The sequence below is a fragment of the Aythya ferina genome (genome assembly GCF_964211825.1).
Source record: "Aythya ferina genome assembly, chromosome: 3".
Classification (NCBI taxonomy): Eukaryota; Metazoa; Chordata; class Aves; order Anseriformes; family Anatidae; genus Aythya; species Aythya ferina.
Genome location: NC_140298.1, coordinates 50,614,095 through 50,637,542, shown reverse-complemented (window position 1 = coordinate 50,637,542; position 23,448 = coordinate 50,614,095). Strand labels below are relative to the sequence as shown.

Sequence of the window (23,448 nt, the reverse complement as noted above, 5' to 3'; positions counted from 1 at the left end):
TATTAGAAATCTTCACTGGCTAAACACCTCCGCATAATTTCCCAGAAGAATGAACCAAAACTGGGGAGAATTACATTCATAATTTGTTTTTGACCATGATTTTATTTATTAGATTTCCTCCTTATTATGATAGCCCTCCATCTCCTGCATGGACACATAAAATGTTTTTTGGTCAACTTGAACAGGTGATGACACGCGTTCTTTTTCTACTGGTTCACCAAAGTATCCAAAACATGCATAGTAACGTCAACATTCCTGTTAACTCTCTTCTGTGGCATTTTTTTCCCTTTTCTTAGGCTATTGAGAAGAAAAAAAATAAAAAAACGTAGTTACTGAAACTTAAGTGAATATGTAACTCATGAAGTTCATTTTGATGCAATGGAATGTGCAAGGCATAATGACTGCCTGATCGTGCTTCGGTTTCTGGCAAGTCATATTTCAGGGTTGTGGATTTTTGTTTGTTTTAAATTAATTTATTTAAACTCCCCCAGGATACTTTGACATGCTTTTAATGCTGTAAAATAATCCCTTACCCTCAGCCACGTACAAGAAGATTGAGCCTAAAAATAGCAAACTGTAATACATTCTTTGAGTTAATGCTATCAAAGCTGACTTTAAATCAGAAGAAAAAAATACTACTTGAAGAATGGACTTTATTGAATACTAAGATTGAAATGCATTTTTAAAAATCTAGTTTATTTAAGAAACTAACTTTATTTAACAAAGTAATATTACAGACTAATATTAAGTATTGTTTTACTTATTTCATGGCTGCAAATAAAGAAAGGGAAACATCTGTAGTATAAACCGTATTCCATGGGAGAAAAGCATAACTTAAAAAAAAGTATCACCAATATTTGAACATAAAAAGCTTAAAAATTATGCAAAGAAAAAAAAAAGATTTTACTCCTATTTTCTCACTAAGCCTGTCCAAGACAAAAAAAAAGTTTGTTCTCCAAATTCTGTGAATAACAAGAATTTAGAATAATTCATAAATGTAAACATGCAACATATTGCTGTTGTAATAAAAAAGTATATACTACTAGAAGTTCAGAACCTCTTTCGTGATACAGAAAAATCAAGAACAAATTCTAACTAAATTCCCTATCATAAACTAGCATGTTGTAGAGGGAGGATCACTCCAGTAAACAGTACTAATACTTTACTCATTAGCCTCCCCCAACCATGGTTCAGCAGCAATATGGTTAAAATGGTTTTATGCTGTCGTGGTGGTGTTGCCCATCCTTTAATCATTCCTGCCTGTCCTTGGGATGAAAGCTCCTAATTTTGTGCTGCAATTATCAGAGTATGGGGCTGGGTGGGCATGCAAGTTCAGACAAGAGGAAAACAGGGACAGTGTTCCACTGACTCAGCTTTCAGATAACAGATCAATCTGCCACACAACGACATTGGAATTTGCTTCAAGAGAGCCTCCTTGGTTGTCATGAAGTTCTGAATGAAACCCAGCAGAAGTTTAAGAAGTTGTAATAGGATTCAGCTTTCTCCAAGGAAGCTGCACAGCTATCTTGCCATAAACCTATGATCATATAGGAAGGTTACTCCTTGCTCATGAGTAGAGGAAGACAGTAAAAGGATAACATTTGGACCCCTGGACACTTGGGAAGTTTTGAGTCAGTTACATCAAATGACACTGGTAAAAAAAACAATGAAGGTAGAAGAAACTTATCTAATGGCAAGGTTTACAAACAATTTTTATGGTAATAAGTGTCTCTGGCCATCCTGTCTGTGACACCTACTGAAGCCTAGTCACCCATTAACAGCCATCATAACTCAAAATGTAGCAGCATTGTGAAGCACACACATTTCTCTTGTAAAGAGTCTGCAGAGCTAGAGATTCAGCTCTAGGCTCCAGAGGCAATACCAGAGGCAATGCCTTGTGCTGCAGCACCAGGCTCTGCTAGTGTCGATCCTGTAACTCCCAGCAGCAAAGATCATGTCCCACATAGAGAGCACTACAATTTTTAGACGGGTGTAGACTCAGTCATTACCTTCACAATGACTGGTGGTGGACTTTAATCGGAGTGATGGGACCAATATCAGTATCGGAGTCATCATCTATTTTCAATAGGGTTAGAGCCAGAGAATGTTTTCCAGTGCTAATAAGCAGGCTTCAGTTGCCAAACAATATTCCTACCACCAATTTCTTAGACTTCTGTATTATGAAGACAGAAGATCTCTTAGTGCTCCAGTAAAAAAGTTACCCACCTTTCCACAGTAACCTCACTCAGCATTAAGCAAATAGGATGGCTTTTCTCTTACCTGTTAGGGATACTGCTCACACAAACTAGATTTATTTATTTTTTAATCAGCAACACTTACTTTCCCTTAGCTGAAACTTGGCTAGCTGACAAACAGCAGCAACAGTATATTCATATAGGCCACTAGTTAGTCAGCATGGATCAAAGCATAATTAGGAAGTTAACATTATGGAGCTTAACATTTTTTTTCACTGACAAATTCAGGGAGATTCTCAATTTTTGCAGCTGAACACAGAACTGAGGCACTGAAGAACAAAATGAAGGATACAGGACAAGACACACCTCACCTAGCCCATGCTAAAAAACAGATCATACACATACGAACAAATAAATCTAGTCATCGTTCACTTTCTGCAGCTTTACCTTTGCTGCATCTGATACATCATCTCTCATGGCCATATGGCCAGAGACAATTACAGTACTCTCTGCAATGACACCTGTCAAGAAATATACCTTTTACATGTGTAACAAGATTAATCATTTTTAATTTTATGCCACTCAATACAGAATCCAGAAAAATATGATACTGTGCTAACTGTATCAAAGCCAAATTCAAAAAACGGCCATTGTTCTATTTTTCCTCCTTAGAAAGTTAGATTTAAAACACATGCCTATAGATTTATTTTTTTTTAAGGAACGTTATCATATGGTGATGCTCACTAATGAGAACAGTAAAACTTCTCAAGCTCACTCCATATATCTTTGTTTTTTTTTTTTTTTTTTTTTTTTAAAAGGTCTCCTCCTTATCCACCTCCAATTTATCACATTATCACAACCGTAAATACTTTCTTTAGCAAAGCATCTTACCTCAGGTATTTCATTACCTCTTCTGCAGTTAAAAAAAAAAAAAGAAAAAAAAGGGAATAGCTAGATGCATACACCTACACATCCTATAGAAAATCAAAAATGAAATGACTTAACTGTGCACTGCTGTTTGTGACCTCCCAAAATCAGGTTGGTTCAGGAAAACTCATAGATAACAAGCATGAGGTCAACCTTTAAACAAGTGGGCCACAAAATCCAAAGAAAAACAAAATAAACAGCGTAATGACTATTCTGGGTAAGTTTCTATAACCATTATCAAAACTTTATTAAAGAACTAACCAACGTAAGAATTAGTTTAATATACCAGGTATGAGCAGTCAGCATGCTTTTTGTAACAGGAAATCACATCCAACAAACCTCTGAAAATGTAAATAAGCATGTGGCTAATTGAAACACCAATTAAGCCATCTACATAGATTTTTTTCCTCAAAGTCTTCAACAATATTTCTCAAAGGAAACCAAACAAACAGATTAGATATCCTTGAACAGATGAGTGACTGGTCAAGGTATCAGGAAGTAAAGCAAGCTGAAGGAAAGACAGACTGGCAGTAATTGATCAGTTAACAGATGAAGGTAATTGGCAGAGAACCTCAGGGATCTGTGCTGCTTGGTTTATTCATAAATAGCCTGGAAAATCAGAACAAGAATATTGAACTGATAAGGTCCACTGACAATACTAAGGCTTATTCAAGGTAGAAATGAGTCCTTCCAGTGAAGAACTGCTGAAAGATTTTTTTTTCCCCTTTTCTAAAATCAGCCAGCACATGCAACTGTGAAGTGATGCAGACAAAAAAAAAAAAAAAAAAAAAAAAAAAAAAAAGAGAGTTTAGTATTCTCCTGGTTTCAGCTAAGATAAGGTTAATTTTCTTTATTAGTCTCTGGTATAGAATGTTGTGGCTGGTCTACAGGTTTTGGATTTAGGAGAAAAATAATGCCAATAACACACCAATGTTTTAGTTGTTGCTTTTACTTGTTGCAGAGCAGTGCTTACACGGAGACAGGAATTTTTCTGCTTCTCATGCTGCTCTGCCAGTGGGGAAACTGGGGGTGTACAGGAAACTGGGAGGGGACAGAACCAGGACACCTGATCCAGACTGTCCAAAGGGATATTCCACACCATGTGGGATCATGCTGAACAATAAAACTGGAGAGGTTGGCTGGGGGGCTGTCCCTGCTCGATCTCAGGGACAGGCTGGATGTTGGTTGGTGTGTGATCAGCAATTGTATTGTGCTCCACTTGTTTTGAATATTCTTTATTATTATTATTTTCCCTTCTTTTTCCATCCTGTTAGACAGCCCACAAGTTTTTACCTTTTTCTGATTCTCTCTTGTATCTTCTAACCCCCACTGCAGGGGAATGAGTGAATGGCTGTGTGGTGCTTAGTGGCCTATCGGGTTAAACCACAATTATACATTAAAACAAGGGGCACTGAGCTGACAATTGACACTAAAAAGTGATACAATACTTTTATAGCAGGTTGTTCCAAGGGAGTATTGTTTGATCCTTGCAAATGCTAATCCAGTATTTAAGATCGAAAGAAAGAAAATGAAACCAAACATGAAGTGATTCCCCAGTAGAAATGTTATGTGCTTACATCTTGAATAAGCTATTTTGTTGTGTTTTTCTTTTTAAAAGGTACAATAAGACTTTAAAAAATAAAATCTGGGATGAGCAAGAACAGTAAGAAGTATAGAAAGAGATTGAAGATGAACAAAAGTAAGACTAGAAAGAGATGGAGATACGAAGTAGTTTATAAAATGAAGCAATACATAGAGAGAATAAGTGAGGTGCATGTAATGTAATTGGAAGGTAAGAAATTATTCTTCATATAACATACTTTGTGTTCAAAAACAACTGTACAAGCTTCAAAGAAATCTCATCCAGCTCTGATGATCTAAGGCTTAGGCTGCTTCAGAGATTCACCCTTCAGAGAAACGCTCCATAGGCAGAGCTGACACATGCAAGTATAAGTACTAAGCCAGAACAACCACAAAAAAAAGAAAAAAACACAGAAAAACCTGTCTCGTGAAAACTTAAGTGCAGAGCTAAGAAACATACTCCTTTTGTGATATACAAAGCATGTCTAGAGTAGCTAGTACCGAACAATTATAAAGACATTTTAGGATCTTTTAAATGTAACAAAGACTAGCTTTATGTTATTTTAAATAAAATGCATATAGTTGCATAATGTGTTGAACGATTGATTTTTAGTTTGTCTTTCCAGCAGCCTGAATTCTCTTGAAAAATCAAGTTGTAAGAAATAAATGCCATTAAATGCTCCCCCCAACCTTCTTAAAAAAACCAAAACAAAACAAAAAAAACAAACAACAAACTCTCCTGGTTTTAACATTGATCTTATCCTACAGTGAAAAGGTACACTTACAGAACCATCTTACTGAGACTATTAATTAGTTTCTTTTTTCACATTTTTCAGAATGTGAGATTTTCCAAACTACAAAAATTGCTAAGCTATCTTATTTCAACTAAAGACTCAAGCTCTTAACATGGATGAAAGTCACACTACTCAACAGAAAAACAGAGCTGAAACCTTAACCGCAGAAATTGGGGAAGAAACCTAATCCACGACACCAGTCATTGCAAAAAACTTGAACTCAAACACTTCTTCAGTCTGAAGTTTCTATTATTCAAACACTGTTTCTTTTACAGAAAGCTTCAAGTACTTGCAATTTCAGAGAGACCTATTTATTCATCCACTAGTGACAAGAGCAGGAGAAGAACTGAATAAAATAATCAAAATGGTATCTCTAGAACTGTGAATGATGTCCTCATAATATACAATGCAAATGAAAAATCGTTATTACCTCATCGTGTGAGTATCTGTAATCTGCCTTCTTTGACTTCAGATCCCACAATACCACTGTTCCAGACTCAAAGCCAATCAGGAGCTGCAATAATAAGCATAAATATTAAGTCTTTATAAGCAAATAAAGATTTACATGGCCTGTAGTTCTCGTCCCAAAGAACTGCAGCCTAATACTAGATGAAGCAATCGCAAGTGATTGAGAAGCCAGAAGTTAGCGACAAGCTTTGAAGACCTCAAAATTGAAGACTTACTTTATACTGTTTATCATTCTCTTCCAGCTAATACAATATTATTACATGATGAAATTCATTCAAGGTTAGAAAAAAAAAATTGTCTTAATCTTCAGAAGAATCTTTGGAAATCCCTTTGAGTTCCAGAAAGTCCAACATTAAACACTTTCCTAATTGTATTCTTTCCTGAGTGAAAATTACGGTTGGGGGAAGCACTTTTTGTTCACTAACATATGTTTTCATCACTAGAATTTGTTCTGCTTAGATTTGTTAGAAAAAAATACACTCATTTCTGAAGTTCTGGGTATTGTTTCATTGTCTCTAAGAAAAAAAAAAAATATAAGCTTTCCCCGATGTTAATAAAAATTGAGTTAACTGGCTAAATGAACACAAAGAAAATTAGCTGTTCAAAGGAAAGGTAGAGAGAAATTAAATATAACGCTTTTTGAAATCATATTTTTCAAGAAGCAAAACTATTTCTGCAGGGAATGAAGATCCAAATTGCTCATAATAATTGCATTATCACATTGCTGAGTATCTGTTTTGTTTTCCTATCTTAAGTGACACTTCTCTTAATGAAAACAAAACAAGGCCAACATAAAACAGTAGTAACAGCCTTTGTACTTATCATATAATCAAAGAAGGTTCTTCTTATTAGCTTATTTTACAGTAGTTGGATCTACTCCGAAAGCCTTCATTTCAGCAACACTGAAGTGCAGCATTATGCAGCAGGCCTTCAATTCCACTTTTTTTTTTTTTTTTTTGTCCCAGCAAGGACATACAGAAAAGGAGTACTTGGCTACAGATATTTATTCACTGCTGTAACAACCTATTTCATGTAAGCTGAAGCACCCCACGGACTGATCTTCATACTAGAGGTTACAAAACACTGCCTTTCCATACATGCCACTGCAGTCAGGGAAAAAGATCTACATGAGTCTATTGTTGTACCTAGAGGTTTTGCCTGAACAGTCTTTTCAAGATTGAGTTTTTCAGGGTCTTCAGTTCTATCCAATATGTAAAAGAGGATCTCCAGCCAGCATACAGACAATATATTCTATTTCATTGCTACATAACACAAAAATGACTTAAACACTAAGCGTGTTTGATCCAGTAAAAGTGAATGTTAGATATTTTTCCTCACTACATTGTCATGTATACTATTATTTTACACTACCCTGCTTACCATAAGCCATTTTATAATTTTTCTATTTTAAACTTCAAATTTAGCCTTCTATTCATTACGATTTTTCTAAGAGCCTGAAAGTTTTAAGAAGCAAGTACACAGCAGATTCTTGCAACTGCACAGGTCTTTGTTTTGTTTTGCTTACTTTTATGGATTTTTTTTTTTTTTTTTATTTAATTAGAAAGAAGAGGACCATAAGGTCGTTCTACAAGACTAAAGAACACTCAAACTGATAAGAACAATACACCTTTCACTTTAATTCACAATAATTAAATATGAAGTATGGGTAGAATACACCATACTAAATAGATTGCTCGTCTTTCTCAAGTTACCATAGTTTAATTACATTTATAATCTAGCGTTCATGATTCTGGAGTGCGATTCAGACCAAATCCTAGAGAAAAATCCAATAGTTACATGCTTACCTCAGTGAATTTCAAGTGAATGGAAAAGCTCTACTTGTTAAATTCTTTTTGGACTGAATCCTCAGACATCTATGTTACAAGCTCACAACTAGCATGCTGTTAAAATATTCAAATCACTGCTGAGACAACACTATCATTGCCCAATCTTTTCAGTTTTATCCACCACTAACACATCAAACAGAAAACACAAACAATAATATTTTTCCTGTACAAGTAGAACAGTAGAAAGCAACATTATTTTCTCTCTCCTCGAAAGTTCTTTATTCTTGGGAATTCAAAGCTTTACAATATTTCTGAGCCATTACACTGACAAATAAACATTTAGAATTTAATTCATCAATATATTCAATTACTTATACCTGAATATATCTATATATGCTCTAGAGAGGAATCAATGAAAATCTGTTTGAAGAGACAAACTTTCTCAAACGGTATTTGGCTAGACATACCAGCTCTTCTGGTATACCTAGCTAAATTATAACCGTGTTTTTGAAAGTTTTGAAAGGGGTCTATACACTTTTGGAAGAGATGCATATGTACTATACTTCTCAAATCCCTCCTTTTACCTTTTTTTTTTTTTTTCCCTGTTGTGAAAATTAAGGAAAACCCTTCCTGCTTACTCTTCAACTGTGGACCAAGACACCTGAACAAAAATTGCAGCAGATCAGTTAGATTTACTAAGTAACTATGAGGCAATGCAAGCTAAACAGGCTAAAGATCCTTCAAAGCGTTAGAGTCACAATCTCATCCAAAGATTAGAAAAGAGATCAGACAACTGAAGCAAAGCAACCATGACTGAAGTGAAGAATGAATTATGGCAAAGCCATAACATATATGGTGTCATTCTGTACACACTTGATCATGTGTAAGTGATTCTATAGCATGTAACAATACAGAATAAAGCACTTAGGAAACAGATACAACAAAAACAGATGTTCCAGCACAAATGGAAGCATTTCTTTATACAGATTCTTGAGGGTTTCCAAGGATTCATTGTTTTCTAGCACAACTATCTTGTTCCATCCAGTGTAAAGAAAGAAATCAAGTGGAATAGGCATTAGCCACGCAGCCAAAAAAGCACTGAATTAAACTGCCTAGCAGGTCACTTACTTATAGAAGTGTAAAATAAAGTATAAAAAAGTATTGTTTTAGTATTACAGTCATTGCTCTCAGAGAAAAATGTTTTAACTACTTGCCTTTATTTTTAATTCATGAAATCTTCACGATGAACTTAAGTTATTCATTCTATATCATTTTTACATGTGCCTTGCAAGAGGTCTCCCAAAAACAAACAGTAATACGTGCAGATTTATTCTAGAACTAAGAAAGTTCTAAGAAAGAACTTATGACCACTGATTTCATTGTTCAGGTTCTTCTTGTTGGCTGCTGTGTCACAGGACATTACAATAAACGTTCTGTGAGGGCTTCAAGAATGTATACCATCAAAAATTATTGTTAAGACGACCGCGTTAGCAGTATCTCACAAGGATAATACAAGTCTGATACGTAGTTTTCTTGCATGTTTTACTACAGATGACTTTTCTTTTGTACTACAAGCCAGTTAACTTTTAAGCACTAGATACTGCTAAGTGATAGTTTGTCGGTTAGATCTTGAACTTCATAAAAATTGCTGTCTTGGATTGGCTAAAGATAAAGTACACAGTAAGCTATATAAATACACTTCAGTGACCACAAAGCATTTTACAGTTGTAAAAGTAACAACAGCCCCATGGCAATATAAAGCTTATTAATTTTCATCCCAAGTTGTTTTTTTAATCAACTTTTTTTTTTTTTAACCACAAGTAGTAATGTTCCTTGCTTATATCTTCAAGGATTTCTGCAATTCAATACTTTCACCTGTATTTTAAAATGTTTCTGATTACAAGATACATTCAACTACCCTAGCAGTGTTTCCTATATTCATGTCTGTACTTTACTTCATATTTCAGAGCCTAACGCCTTGATTTAGTCTTCCTTCATGCATCCAACATTGTCCTCATCTACTTAATCCCTCCTTAAAAGCAGTCGGATTTATTTCCTTTTTTTTTTTTTTTTTGAAGTCTCACTTGAAAAATAGTTTGGTGAAAAGCCTTCAAATGTATCTTACCTTTCCTTCATCCATTGGATTGTCGCTGATGTGAACAATAGGTCCTGGGTGAGACTTAGATGATCTAAACAAGGAATAATTCCAATTAGGCAAAAAAAATAGCCCTGCCAAAATTACATCTCATAAGGTGATTACAAGTAATTAAACTATATTTACTCTCATATTGAAACATCTAGACATCAATTAATCTTAAAACATCTCCTAAAGTTGATCAGGAGAAACAAAGCACTTTTAAAAAAAGATCAGTAGCGTTTCATACAATGCCTATTTCACGTGCCACTTTTCTTCAGAAGATTTCAGTAGACTACATACAGTAGACTTTTATCTTGTATTCCTGCATACACACAGATTATCTGAACTCTAACTAACAATAGCTGCTACAGATAAGACAAAACCCATGTTATTATTTCCATAAAGCTTTGCCTCCTTTAATTGCACAAACTGGAAAGCTACATTCTGCTATCTTCCTTCTTCCACATGCTCTTTTGTAGACAAGAAGATATGACACGCTCTCTAAACTGTTAATTCTTCAGTGATGAAAAAAGAATTAGAGTAACTGTTTTTTAACCATTATATAATTTTTATGCTGCTCAAGATGGGTACTATTAAAATGGGGTTTATTAAAAAATATATGTTTTTATGTTGACTTCTTGCTATTAAAGAATTGTTATCTTGATATTAAAGAAGACTGACAAATGAAGAGATGTGCTTTTTTTCCAAAAGCCTTTGGCAAGTGATGGACTTCATGTATGTTTTGAAGATAGATATAACACTCTAGAAACAACAGCAGCACAGCAACAGCAGCATATAAGTATGTTTTCACCCACATACCACTACATTTACATTCACAAATCTATTATTAAAAAAGGAAGGAAGAACGGAAATAGCTGTAAAAAATATATTTTGTTCTTGGAATAGGCTTATTTAAATTTACATTTTTAGCCAGTATGCATCGGCCCTGTCACAATGCATATCTTTACACTCTGGAAGATATTCTGCAAGGATTACTGAATCCAATTATCCCTGAAAACATGCTGATGTTAAACAGTTCTGGGCATCACAGTCTTAAGTCAAGTCAGAAATAGTTTTAACAAGCTAGAAAAACAAAAGTTCACCAAGTTAACATTAACACTTCACTTTTATGAAAATAAAGTTATTTACATGCCCATGTACTTTGCCCATATTATTTGGTGCAATGAGACTAATATGGAGGTTGTTCTAGATAAGAATGTCAATTCTGCAACTTAAAACATCTTGGACACTTGGACATCTGTTTCCCTCACCATCACCACCCCTAACAGACAATACTAGACAGAACTCACAGTTCAATGGCTTTATTCCACATGATGACATAGCCTGAGAGAGTAAATGATTCCACATTGACAATGTGAATGTTTCCTCTTTCGGTGCCCACATATAGCCATTTACTTTGGAAAGGTAGATGACAAAATGTTATCCTGAAAAAGAATACCACCAGAAAAAGAGGATTAAAGAAAAGTTTTTTTTATAAATCCTGTATTTCAATGTCTAAATTGCCAAAAAGTAGAAGAAACGCAGCAGGCAAACAGGAAAAAATACAAGTTACAGTTAGATAAAAATAGCAAAAACAGTACTTGATCAGAGATCCACAGACAACGTAAAATTTAGACTAAACATGGAATATAAACCAAAATATTCTAAGACTATTAAGTCTTTCAGATAAAAACCACACCACTGCCATTGAAAATCATCACATTGAATGTTTTTCCCCAAGTTAGCTGCCATTTTAAGCTTAAAACACAATACTCTTATGTTATAATCTATAAATCTCCCTTTGAAAACTATCTAATTTCAAGTTTTGAAGAACAAAACTTAAGTTAGTTAAGTTAAGGAAGTAGCTTGCTGCAGTTTAAACTGGCTTCAAGTGAATGAAGCAAAGGGAGAAAGTGTAACCTAATAAACATAAGTTTACACGTAACCCAATGTATCCCCCAAAGAGCAAGCCTATTAACAACCATAAGACCTATAAAATAATAAAATTCATTTTAAAAGTAATTTAAAGTTGGTGTTACTATTTTACTTAAACCACACTTTAATTTCCAATCTTGCATTTTTCACCTCTGTTGCTAGGAAGAAATAGCTGAACAAAACCCAAATGCTGATGTCTGGCAGAAATCCTCTGACTGTATCTCCAGTGCAAGAAGTAGTATTTTAAAAGTTACTTATTTCTGACCTCTTGAGTTCTGCTTATTGTTTAATTTTTTGATAAAGGTAATAATGTATGCATAGGAACTGGAGCTTCTAAAGTATTTGAGTTTTCTATATAACAGAAATACTAAGTTAAACCCTAGAAAATTTCTATAAAATGTTTTTGAATTTACAGTTTCATCTGATAATGTCCAATATGGTAAAAACCTGACAAATTCCTTGGACTATCAAACTAGGATTTTCAGAAAGGTTTCAGTGATAAGCCGAAATAATTATTAATTGGGAATTTGTTTTGTCAGTGCTAATCCTTAGCTTTACATATTTTTTCTTATTTTCTCCCAGTTGGGTTCCCTTCTTGCCAAATCCATGCATCATTTCACAAGCCTGTTAATAATTATTTACGCAAAGAACAGCTTTAGATCCTTTGCATTAGATGTTCTATATATGCATTTAACAAGCACAAAAGCGAAGTCTTAACAGCAGCAATGCAAAAAATTACTGATGGATGAAAAGACATTAATTTGTATTACAGGTTTCAAAAGTTAAGGTGTCTGTTGTAACACTACCTGGATCCAAAGTGCACCACTTAACTTTTTATATCACTTATTTCCAGCAAGGGAATGCTGATTGCTTAAGCAAATCTTTAATTTATCCATTTTCTGACTTTCTTGGTTTCTTTTGCTCTTGTACTTTAATATTACAGTGCAAAGGCTGCACTTTTTTTTCCATTGATGTTACATAGAAAAAAGTACTCTAGGCAAGGTTTAAAGTGCTCCAACTCAGTGAACTTGTAGAGGTTATAACATTTTTACTACAGAGTAATCTGTAAACACTGGAGGTGAAGCACTTGCATTTCACCAACTTCCTTGGAAGAAAGACAAGACAGATTTTATTGGAAGTCAGAAACATACATCCGTACACACAAATGAGACATTCAGACCCGCAGCAAACCCAGACAGTTGAAGAGCTCCTTTTCCCTTACTAACTTCTTGAAGCAAGATGGAACTCAAGTATGTCCTCTAGTGGATCACCATTAAGTAACTTTAAGCCCAACAGGAAAAAATGATCTTATATGACATCATAAAAACAGATGATCATTTCATTTTGATCTTGAAAAATAAGCCAGCTTTAGAAAAAGGGTGAAAAACTTAGCTATGTGTCATATGTCAGATCTATACTCAGTATATTATTAACTCAGAGTCCAAACATTCAATTTCTCAGAAGTACTGTATGGATGTGCATCTTTCCAGTTATACTATAATCCTACCTCAAAGCATATAGGTCAAGGTGGGGGGAAAAAAACAGCCCCCCAAATAAATGGTGGAAGCACAACTGATACTAATACACAGAAAAGGGAGGAAAAAAAAGTCTATCATAATCTCTTCTCAAAGGCAAAAAAAAAATCCTGTATGTCTTCCTGCTATCCACAAAGTGGCAGAATTGGTCAGTTTATAAATTCAGTGAGGTGGAAGGAGAGAGAAATCCTTTCAACTAATGCCTGGTAATGCGTGGCCTGAGTACAAATTTACAGTATCTAACAAGGTGAGGTATGTGTCATAATAAAAGTCCAAAATCCTATCTGTTAGTAAAGAGTAAATACAAGTGGGATTTTTCACACACAGTGCAGAGTTTGTGTTTTAAATACAAATGTGAAGTGGCTGTTTTTCAGAGTACAAAGGCAGCAATACTTAAAACAATTTGTTAACTCCAAATCATGCAGTTTCATGCCGAGAAAGACCATTTAAATCCTACAGCACAGAAGGTGACATATTAAAAATTAAACTGCTCTCAATGCATTCAATGATCGATATGCAAAGCACTGGTACACTAAACACTTGGTTCTATTTTTATGCTGTGATTTTGGTTCTTGTCTTTACGCTAAGCCACAAAGCAAGTGGAACATTTGTTTCTGCATTAAGGCACGGAATCACAGGCAGCTCAGGAAAGATGCAAGTCAGGTTACAAAACAAATTTTTCATGTCCTACATTAAGCTGGCATATTTTCAAGTTTATACAGGTACATAGATGACAAAAACTATTGCCACTCACTGAAAAAAAATCTTAGCAATGCATAAAATCTAGGATACTAATAAGTTCACACTCTGAAACGTGTATTTCACAAGGAGATACTAACACATTAATTTGCACGCAAGCAACCCAGCCCTCCATGTAAGCACCATTACGCATTTTCTTCTGGCCCCTACATGCTGCCCCTCTTCCTCCTTCCCACAGTCAAGGAGCAGTGGCCAAGCTCAGCACTATATTGGTTTAATATCTTCTAACTTTTGTTTAGTAACTAGAACATGGAGCAGCTGCAAAACCCACACAAATGTGACAAGAACAAAAGGCTAGAAAACTTGCAAAACTAGCTTGTTTTGTATTTCTGATATCTGCCATTATTTTTTTAATTTGTTATACATTAACAAGTTCATCAGTCACCAGGTCAAAAAAGACTTGTTTCAGATTACTCACCAGCACTGATACAATAGGCAGCTATGAATTTATTAAATGACCAAATTCTTACTTACAGATAGTAAGACTCATTTACAGGTTCAACAGAAAGCAGAGTCTTTAAAGACTCCTGGCCGCTACTTTTAAAGAAACATCTTGTTCAAAACTGAAAAGCTGCAAGTTACCCAATGAGGGTATTTTTCACTGATAAGAATGAAGTCTGTAATGGGTAACACTCACGTAAAACTCTTAATCTCCATTCTTAAAATTCATGAGCAGAAAAGCAAGAATCCAGAACACTTCCCAGTCACATACTAGAGGCTGCATTCTTAATTGGTTTACAGGTAATTCAATACTTCAGGTTATTGTTATTGTTTTCCTTTGTATCAAAAATATTTAACATAAGAATTTATAAACAAGATGTGTCAATTTTTGTTTCCTTGTTTTGATCTGCTCAAAACAGGCCTAAAATAAAGATAGTCAAAATACATCACCAACAGGTGAGACAAATACAAGTTCTGGAAATATCATCATTAAGCTAAGAGCACATTCATGTGTACGGCTAAAACCAGGGAATTAACCAAAGCTGGTAAAAGGCTATACCAGGAGAAGAAAGAATTCAATAATGCACCATACCCCTACCTTTTTTCTCCCCCCTCCTCTTTTTCAAAACATTCAAGAATAGGTTTAAAAATATATCTTTTAATCTGAGTAGCATAAACTGTTTCAGTTAGCTTTCTATGCAACAAACAACTTTATAAATCACATCAAATCCTTATACATCAAAATCCAATTTGAAAACAGAATCTGGAGAAAACCTGCCCCTTGACATACTGAGTTAAACTCTTTAAGTAGAATACAAATACTGTTTTTCTGCAATGTCAACACACTTCCAGGTACTCCCAATCAGGCGAATAATTTTAAGCCTTTGCATCTGGAGTTCTAAGACAAATACTGATATAACCAAAGCAATTGATTCAGTTATTTAGTAAGATTTGACTTGATTTCTCCTCCAAGGACATTTTCCCATTCATTTATTTTCTTTTACCCAAACTGATTTCCAAGATACTGAAAATCCCTACAAAGTGCAAGCTGGCAAAGTGAAGCATCATTGGAAAACATTTCTATGAGGCTCAGTTTTAATATTTAATATCTTAATAATTAATGGTTGAGAAGTTAATTATCCTTATGAGAAAATCTTAACCCCAAATCATAAATTATTTAAAACCGTTTTATTAATTAGGTACCTAACATCTTTGCACTTGCTAATTGAGTGTTCAGTTTTTTTCATGAACACTCTTCTTAATTAACTTCGTAGCTAATACACAACATAAAACTGACCCAAACAAAGTCAACTACTTCAAATTCACATAACATAACAAACCTATTAGGAGTAGTAATAACACTAATGGCTCTAAGTTACTAAAACCAACTAAATAGAATTATTCAGCAATGAATTTGCAATTTTCTAAACTTCAGAATCAAAATAATTCCCTTCTAATAAGATTGCACTTTATAAAATAAAGCTTCATTTTATGAATTAGCCAAAAGAAAACTATTGGAAAACATATGTAACCGTCATCCAGCATGACTTGATAAATGGCTGGTGACATTGGTGGCTTGGGGACCTTAAGTGTTCTGGCTACTTCTGTAAGTTATAATGATGGATACTTTAAGATTAAAATTACTACAAGAATAACCCTTGTCTCAGAAACTTTATCTTCACCACTCTTGATAATTAGGATGATCTCACTACGTATTTCAGCAAGGCACAGCTTTTTTTTTTTTTTCCTTTTTTGAAAATCAGTAGTCTGCCCAAAACTAATAACTAGTACTGCTACTCAAGAAATGTGAGTTATCTAGACTTTTCCCTTAGCCTGTTCTGTGAATGGCAGACAAAGCTCAACTGCCTATGACAGGTTTTGCTTGTGAGAATACCCCATTTAGAGCAAAATGACAGTTTAAGATTTCCATTGTTTAAACTAAGCTATATGTACATCTAAGACTCTAAAACAGCTTCCAACTGATTCACACACAGTCACCTTCTCAGACACCCATTTTAAAGAATTAGTTACATGCTGCTGTCCAATGCTTTGTTTCAGACTGCAAAGAATCTTGCTTTGTAAGCAGAACTTTCCATTTTGTGCGTAATAGTTGTGCATCACAATCACGAAAACAACCTCAAAAGGGACTTGGGACTCACTTAATCCTCTACCCCAGAAAAAACAATCTGCTTCTGTGTCATTCCTGACAAACCTGTTTATGATCTGTTCTTTAAAACTACAAGGTTACTCCACAATCCACCCAACAGTCTACTGTAGCATTTCATATGACATTACGTCAGAAGGTTTCACGTAGGTATTTAAACCTTCCTCTTTCGCACTACCTATTACTTAAAGCCTACTGCTTTCCCGCCCTATTCAGAGGTACAGGTCACAGACTACTGTGCATTCTTGCTAGGCTCCTCTCAGCTCTCTAAGAAGTCCAGTTCAGAAACACACTGCTCAAGAAGTACACATAACATTCCAATTGAGACTGTACCTAATCTGGCAAGAAAAAAACTACTTCCTAAAAAAAATTGAAGAAAAATGATAGAAATATATCTCAGAAAGCCTTCAAAAATGGAGATAGTTTTCCTGTTGCCTTGTTAATACATACAAACACTTCTGTTCCAAAAATTCCTTTGGAGACAAACTAACAGTCTTTTTTCCCTCCACTTGATAAAGACAGGAATATTGTTGTTCAGCAAAACAATGCTCACAATAATAGAGAAGTAATCTCAAGTTAGCAGACATATGGTGTGTCTACTTATAAGCAATTTGGACCCTAGCAACCTGGAAGTCAATCCTAAAGTAAATCCAGTTACAATTTTTAACTATTTATTAGTTGTACTGCTATAATAAATCCAATCTCCCACTTACACAGTGTGATGGTAATGAGCAAAGCAAAAATAGTCCAATTCCTACCGTTCTCGGTTAAACTTGAGCGAATGAAGTATAGCAGGTCTCTTCTGACGTAAGTTCCACAGGTGTAAGGTATCATCAGCCAAGGCACTCACAAGAGCTCCCTATTAGAAATAAGTTCGGTAAAACTTTATTTCTAGAAACCTAGTATTTGTAAATCATGGTATTTACAGTATTTACAACATCAATATCAAGTATGTAATATTTGCTACCAGTATTAAAATATTTACAAGCATGCATGTCAACATCATAGAGCAGATAGTTTCAAACAGTAGTAACAAAGTAACTGATTTGATCATGACACTGAACTCACACACATTTAGTTCAGTGCTATACTGAGGGGTAAAGGGGAAGAAAAAGCTTTTTCTGGTGTGAGTACATCGGTTCCCTCACATACACAATTTGCAGAGAAATTAAGCAGTGAACTCAGTGGCTAGTGTCTATGCCCCAACATAGTTAGCAATACTTAATTTCAGCATTCCTCTGAGCTAGAAATCCCTCTAGAAATCTGGCGATAGCTGGTTTAAGAACAGCATTACTGTTGGGTCTCAGCTGCAATATTTCTAGAAAAAACACATCCGAAATTACTGAAGGATTAGATTAGGGATCTTTGCCCAGCTCACATCTAAAACAGTAGCAATCAAAATAAAATTAACAACCCACTGAAACTGTTGGCACTATTAAAAGCATACTTTACTACTGTAAGGGATAACATGCAACATTCAATGACACGAATACATTTTCCTAGCAAAACAGTTCTTGCCTATAGCAGGAGCACTCCAGAGACAGCCAGTTTCAGCAGTTAGTCTAGCAATTTATGTGATTAAATAAAGGTACCTTAATTGTTATCACTGTTTAACAAAAATGATTCTAAGTGTGAATAGGATTAGTATTTTGATGTTTTCTTAATGAGAAGTTGAAGAAAACATACTTTGTATCTTCTCAAAATTATGGAATATAAACATCATTTTACTAACCTCATTAATCAGAAACTGAAGCTGGATTACTGCAGCTCCACTGTCATGCTGGCAGTAACACTCCACTCCTGGCCGACCAAAGCTGAAATTGGTACTGTTAAGGAATAATTGTTGTATGCAATGTAGGAAAAAGAAAAATGTTATCAACATCACTAGTATCATGTTCAAACAGACTAACATCCTGCTTAAAGCTAGTGCACTCAAAATATTTAACCACATAGACCTTAACGATCACTGAAAAAATTCATAAACAGAGTAACAACAGTTGAAAGGCCCATTTTATTTATCCCCATGAAGTAGGAAAATTATGTATAACTGCTAAACTTACCACATTTATTTAAAGGATCCCTCGTCAACGAGAACACAGCGGAGGATGATGAAGCAATTATTTTAGTAGTGTTAAATATCAGGACTAGTATAAAAGAAAGTTAATTTAAATAAACATCGCAATCAAAATCTTTTTTTTTTTTTTATTTAAGTGCTAAAGGAGCTTTCTCTCATTTTTAGATGCTACTTACAGATGAAAGAAGAGCTGAATAATGCAAGGCATATTAAAAGAAAATGTGCTATGACAGAGATAAAAAGATCAGTAGCCAAAATATGGAGGAGTCAATGGTAAATTATGTATAAATGTAAATTTCCAGTATCTCTGTATCAAGATTTCCTGGATTCATACCAACTATGAGATAACAAAAGTGTGCTCATTTTCACTCCTACACATAAATCAGTCCTCTACTTTTATAATGAATATCAAATTGAAGGGTAACAACACAGATTCTTCCTTATCTAGAAACTAGATTAATTTATTAGTTGCAAAGACTTTGTATTTCCAGTTTAGTTATCCTCTTTCTTCTGTCATGAAATTAAGGAAATTTTCCAACCTCTAGGAGAAGGAACAGAAATAACACAAGTCCAAATGAATTACGTGAAATAGTCAGTATACCATCATTACAGTACAAACAGAGTTCACAGAGAATAATTTGCCAAAGAGCTGAACACCTTCCCAATATGCCTGTTTAAAACAGGAGAATAGAAGACATATGCAAATCAGGGAAAATAATGTACAATTTGTTCTCTCAGTAAACAGTAGAAATTAATAAAACATTACTATTCTCACCCATTCTTCAAGCTTTCTGTTTACTGAGAAATTGTTGATCACAGCAAAAGTGAATATAAATAACCTTTAAAAAAGTATATATATAACAATATATACAGTACATAATTGTATTTGGTTTACATGGCAAGGGCTTGGTAACAGGGGGACTGACTGCAGGGGTGGCCTCTGTGACAAGGGTCCAGCAGCTGCCCCATGGCAAGTAAGGGCCAGCTCCAAAAGAGGACCTGCTGCTGGCCAGAGCCAAGCCAATTGTGATGCTGGTTACAACTCTGAAAACAGATTTGAGAAAGGGAATAAAACTTGCTGCAAAACAGCAGCTGGAAGAGATGAGTGAGAGCCAGCCCCGCAGACCCCAAAGCCAGTGCAGAAGGAGGGCGGGATGTACTCCAGGCACGCAGCAACAGTCCCCCTGAGGCCTGTGGAGAGGCCCCTGGAGGACCAGGCTGTCCCCCTGCAGCCCATGGGTCCCACATGCAGCAGATCTCCACACTGCAGCCCGTGGAGAGGAGCCCATGCAGGAGCAGGAGGTCTGGGAGGAGCTGCCACCCACTTGTGGGGAACCCATGCTGGAGCAGTTTGCTCTTGGGGGATGGATGGACCCCATGGCAAGGAGCCGTGTGGTAGCAGTGCTTGGAGAGCTGCTGCCTGTGGGCAGCCTCCGCAGGCTCAGTTGGGGAAGGACGGCATCCCGTGGGAGGGACCCCACGGGGAGCGGGGGCAGAAACCAAGCGTCAGGAACTGACCGCAGCCCCATTCCCTGTTCCTCTGTGCCTCTCACGGGAGGAGGCAGAAGAGGATGGATGGGGGGAAGGTGTTTTCAGTTTGCTTTTATTTTCTCAGTGTTCTAGTCCACTAGTGGTAGGCAATAAATTATATTAATCTCCCAATGCTGAGTCTGTTTCGCCCATGATGATAATTGTTGAATGATCTCCCTGTCCTTATCTCAACCTTTGAGCCCTTTCCATCACATTTTCTCTGCTTTTTTCCTTTGAGGAGCAGGACTGAGAGAGTAGCTGTGGTGGAGCTCAGCTGTGTAGCACATTAATTTATAATGCACCACCCACACCTCACAAATATTTATATATATAAAATATACATTCACACCAGTGAAAAGTGGAAAGGCTGAAGTAACTACTAAGTTTCATGCAAATTAAAGCTCAAACACAGATCTCCCACTCAGCTTCTAAATAACAAGATGTAATGCAAGCAGAACTGAAGTAGGAACAAGTCTGCTTCAACAGACCTCAGTGTTTTACCTTTTCTACTTCAACCACTTTCTTCTCTTAGCTTAATGAATCCGTATAACATCCAGCCAAGTGATAAGAGATATACTAAACAGATGTTGAATAATCCAAACTTAATTCCAGCTTTCTTCCCTGAACAGAATTAGTAATTTAATTTTGTTCTGGAGTGGAAGGGCTTAAAGAACCAGCTTGCTTCACCTGTTTTTTCCCCTTGTATTTTACATTCTTATCAGTATGTTTCCTGCACAGAAGCGTCATCAGCCAGTTCCATATTCCACTACCATGTCATAGCTCTTAATATAAATAGGAAGCTTAAAATCCACGTTCCCCTCCCCCACAGATTAGGGTACTTCACAAACTCAGGGTACTTTTAACGTAGCAGCAGTGCTTTTACAAATTGCCAGGCAAGAAAAAGGAAACCCCCACAATAACAGAAATTTCAGAGTCGATTAGTTGGTTTACTTCATGTTTCTGCATTTACTTAAATTCACAATTTCTCATAGAAATAGTCAAAGCCTTTTCCGAAAGTGAAATTCAGATGTTTACAAGAACCGAATTTTATGATTTGTCAATTATTTATCTGCACTGACACAGTTTTCTAACAAAAAAAAAAAAGATTTCCCAAACACCTCCACTGAACATCAGCTTCCAATTTAAATATGCAACACTCGTTTCAAATAAATTGTGGGTGGTGAAGGAATTGAGGCTTTATAGCTACCTTGCCTTAAAACAAGAGTATGACCCAGAGTATGAGAGCATGACCCAGAGAAACCCACAGATTCTTCAAGTTACTCCAGCCTTCACAAGCTCTATCCCTCAAACGTTGGCTTCAAGCACTTTCTGCTGCAAGTATTTTCTAGAAGCACTATTATAATATTGAAATTTGTATTCACTAGTTAAGAATACTTGAACTTTTGACCAACAATCCTTTAGCATTTTGCAGGACATCTCAACCCGTTCCCTCTCCAGATATCAGTACATCCGCAGCATTAAGAGTAAGTTTATGTAAATTTTAATCGTACAGAGGCAGTTTCTGCTTTTTGACAAGTTAGTGGAAGCCTCATGAGCAGATCTGGAGACAGAGTTTGATCTCTTATCTTGCTTATGTTTATCAAAAAAATTTAAGTGCAAACAGTCCTAGCAGTCAGTCCATTTAGTTCCTCTAACCAAGGATTATGTAGCCTTCACTTTTTCACCTGGTAGCTAAATTTGTTCTTCTCATCTCAAATTAATATCACTCTCCTAATCAGCATTAATCTTCTTTTCTAAAGCAATGCAAAGCCTTGCAGTTTTGTGGGGGTATTCTGTGTTGAAAAAGCACGTTACAAATACTGACTGTGCAAGGAAAACAGAACAGTTCAACTGGAAGGGACCTTCAGGGATCATCTTGTCCAACTGCCTGACCGCTTCAGGGCTAACCAAAAGTTAAAGCATAGTAACGAGGGCATTATCCCAATGCCTGTAAGAACACATGGCTGTTAAAATACCCTTTCCATGTTAAGCATTTCTCGATGAACCATACAAAACACACAGTATTCCAGGGAGCGCAGTTTCTCCAATTCCTCTATAGCTGTTGCGTATGAATGCTTAAGGCAAGAGAGCTCACTGTACTAAGCAGTGGCCGTCTACCACGTAGCAGTCCTTGAAACAGGCAAAGATTATAATGGATAACGACAAGACGGGCAAAGCATTTTCATGCTGTAGACAGGAAAAATTCTCTGCCAAAGAACTAGGGTTGCTCAGGAAGAAATAGTCTGCTCAGAGCAGTTTTGTTTTGCTTTTTTTTTTTTTTAAATCAAATACCAATCCTTCCTCCTTCACTTCCACACATTTCTTCCTACTGTTCCTGTTTTGTTCCTAATTCCAAACATGAGCAAGTAAGTTCGATTAAGAGCTTCTCAGCTATAGTTGTGAATATTGCTTCTGCGCTCCTAAATGCCATAGGAAGTTAACCCTGACAAACACAAGCATTTGTCTCCAGTGCACGTTTTATGAAAAAGCAAGCAAAAGACAAAAGGCATGGCTGAGAGAAGGAAGAGATAAGGTACTCATGTCCTAGCGTCAGTGTTCATTTTCCTAACTGCTAGAAGCACAGATCATACCTTAGAAAAGCACATTATCACACAAATACAATATTACATAAGGACACCAACTTTACTCTGATTTGTAGCAAGAGTTCCAAAAGGTATTTTTGCCCAACATTTTTCAGAGCTCAACTTGCAATTTTTTGTTTGTTTTTAATCTAAGCAAAACTAAAACATTTCAGTTTCTAGTATGTGTGTTAATGCTGGAAAATATTCTGTTTAAAATACTATTTAGAGCTTATCTGTGTAAGAACAACTCAGTGCATATCTGCCCTTTATAGTAATGTTCTGAGAATGAAAACTAATTCCAGAATACATATGAAAGACTGCTCAGAAGAGCAGTCCACTTATTTATTATGTTTTGGTTTTAATTCACCTTACTCTAAGTAAACCTACGGAGTATCTGGGTGTTTTTTCACTTCTGATTGACCCATATGACACTGGAGACAGTTGCAAAACTTGTAACTATATCAGCTCAATCCCCCAGCATAAATCAGTTACAAATACAAAACTACGTTTACAATATAAGATACCTTTCAAACTATCCC

The 23,448-nt window shown here is 35.7% G+C and overlaps 1 protein-coding gene across 8 annotated transcripts in view; it reads right to left on the bottom strand.

The window, feature by feature from the left end:
- STXBP5 (syntaxin binding protein 5) overlaps positions 1–23,448 on the bottom strand; it is a 105,881-nt gene that overhangs the window by 56,576 nt on the left and 25,857 nt on the right. For all 8 annotated transcript variants that reach the window (XM_084512516.1, XM_084512515.1, XM_084512518.1 and 5 more), the window contains 5 exons: positions 18,456–18,537; positions 17,482–17,582; positions 11,200–11,334; positions 9,878–9,941; positions 5,928–6,011 (listed from right to left, as the gene is read on the bottom strand). In XM_084512516.1, the coding sequence (XP_084368642.1) occupies positions 5,928–6,011; positions 9,878–9,941; positions 11,200–11,334; positions 17,482–17,582; positions 18,456–18,537 (466 nt within the window). The remainder of the gene's footprint in view (positions 1–5,927; positions 6,012–9,877; positions 9,942–11,199; positions 11,335–17,481; positions 17,583–18,455; positions 18,538–23,448) is intronic.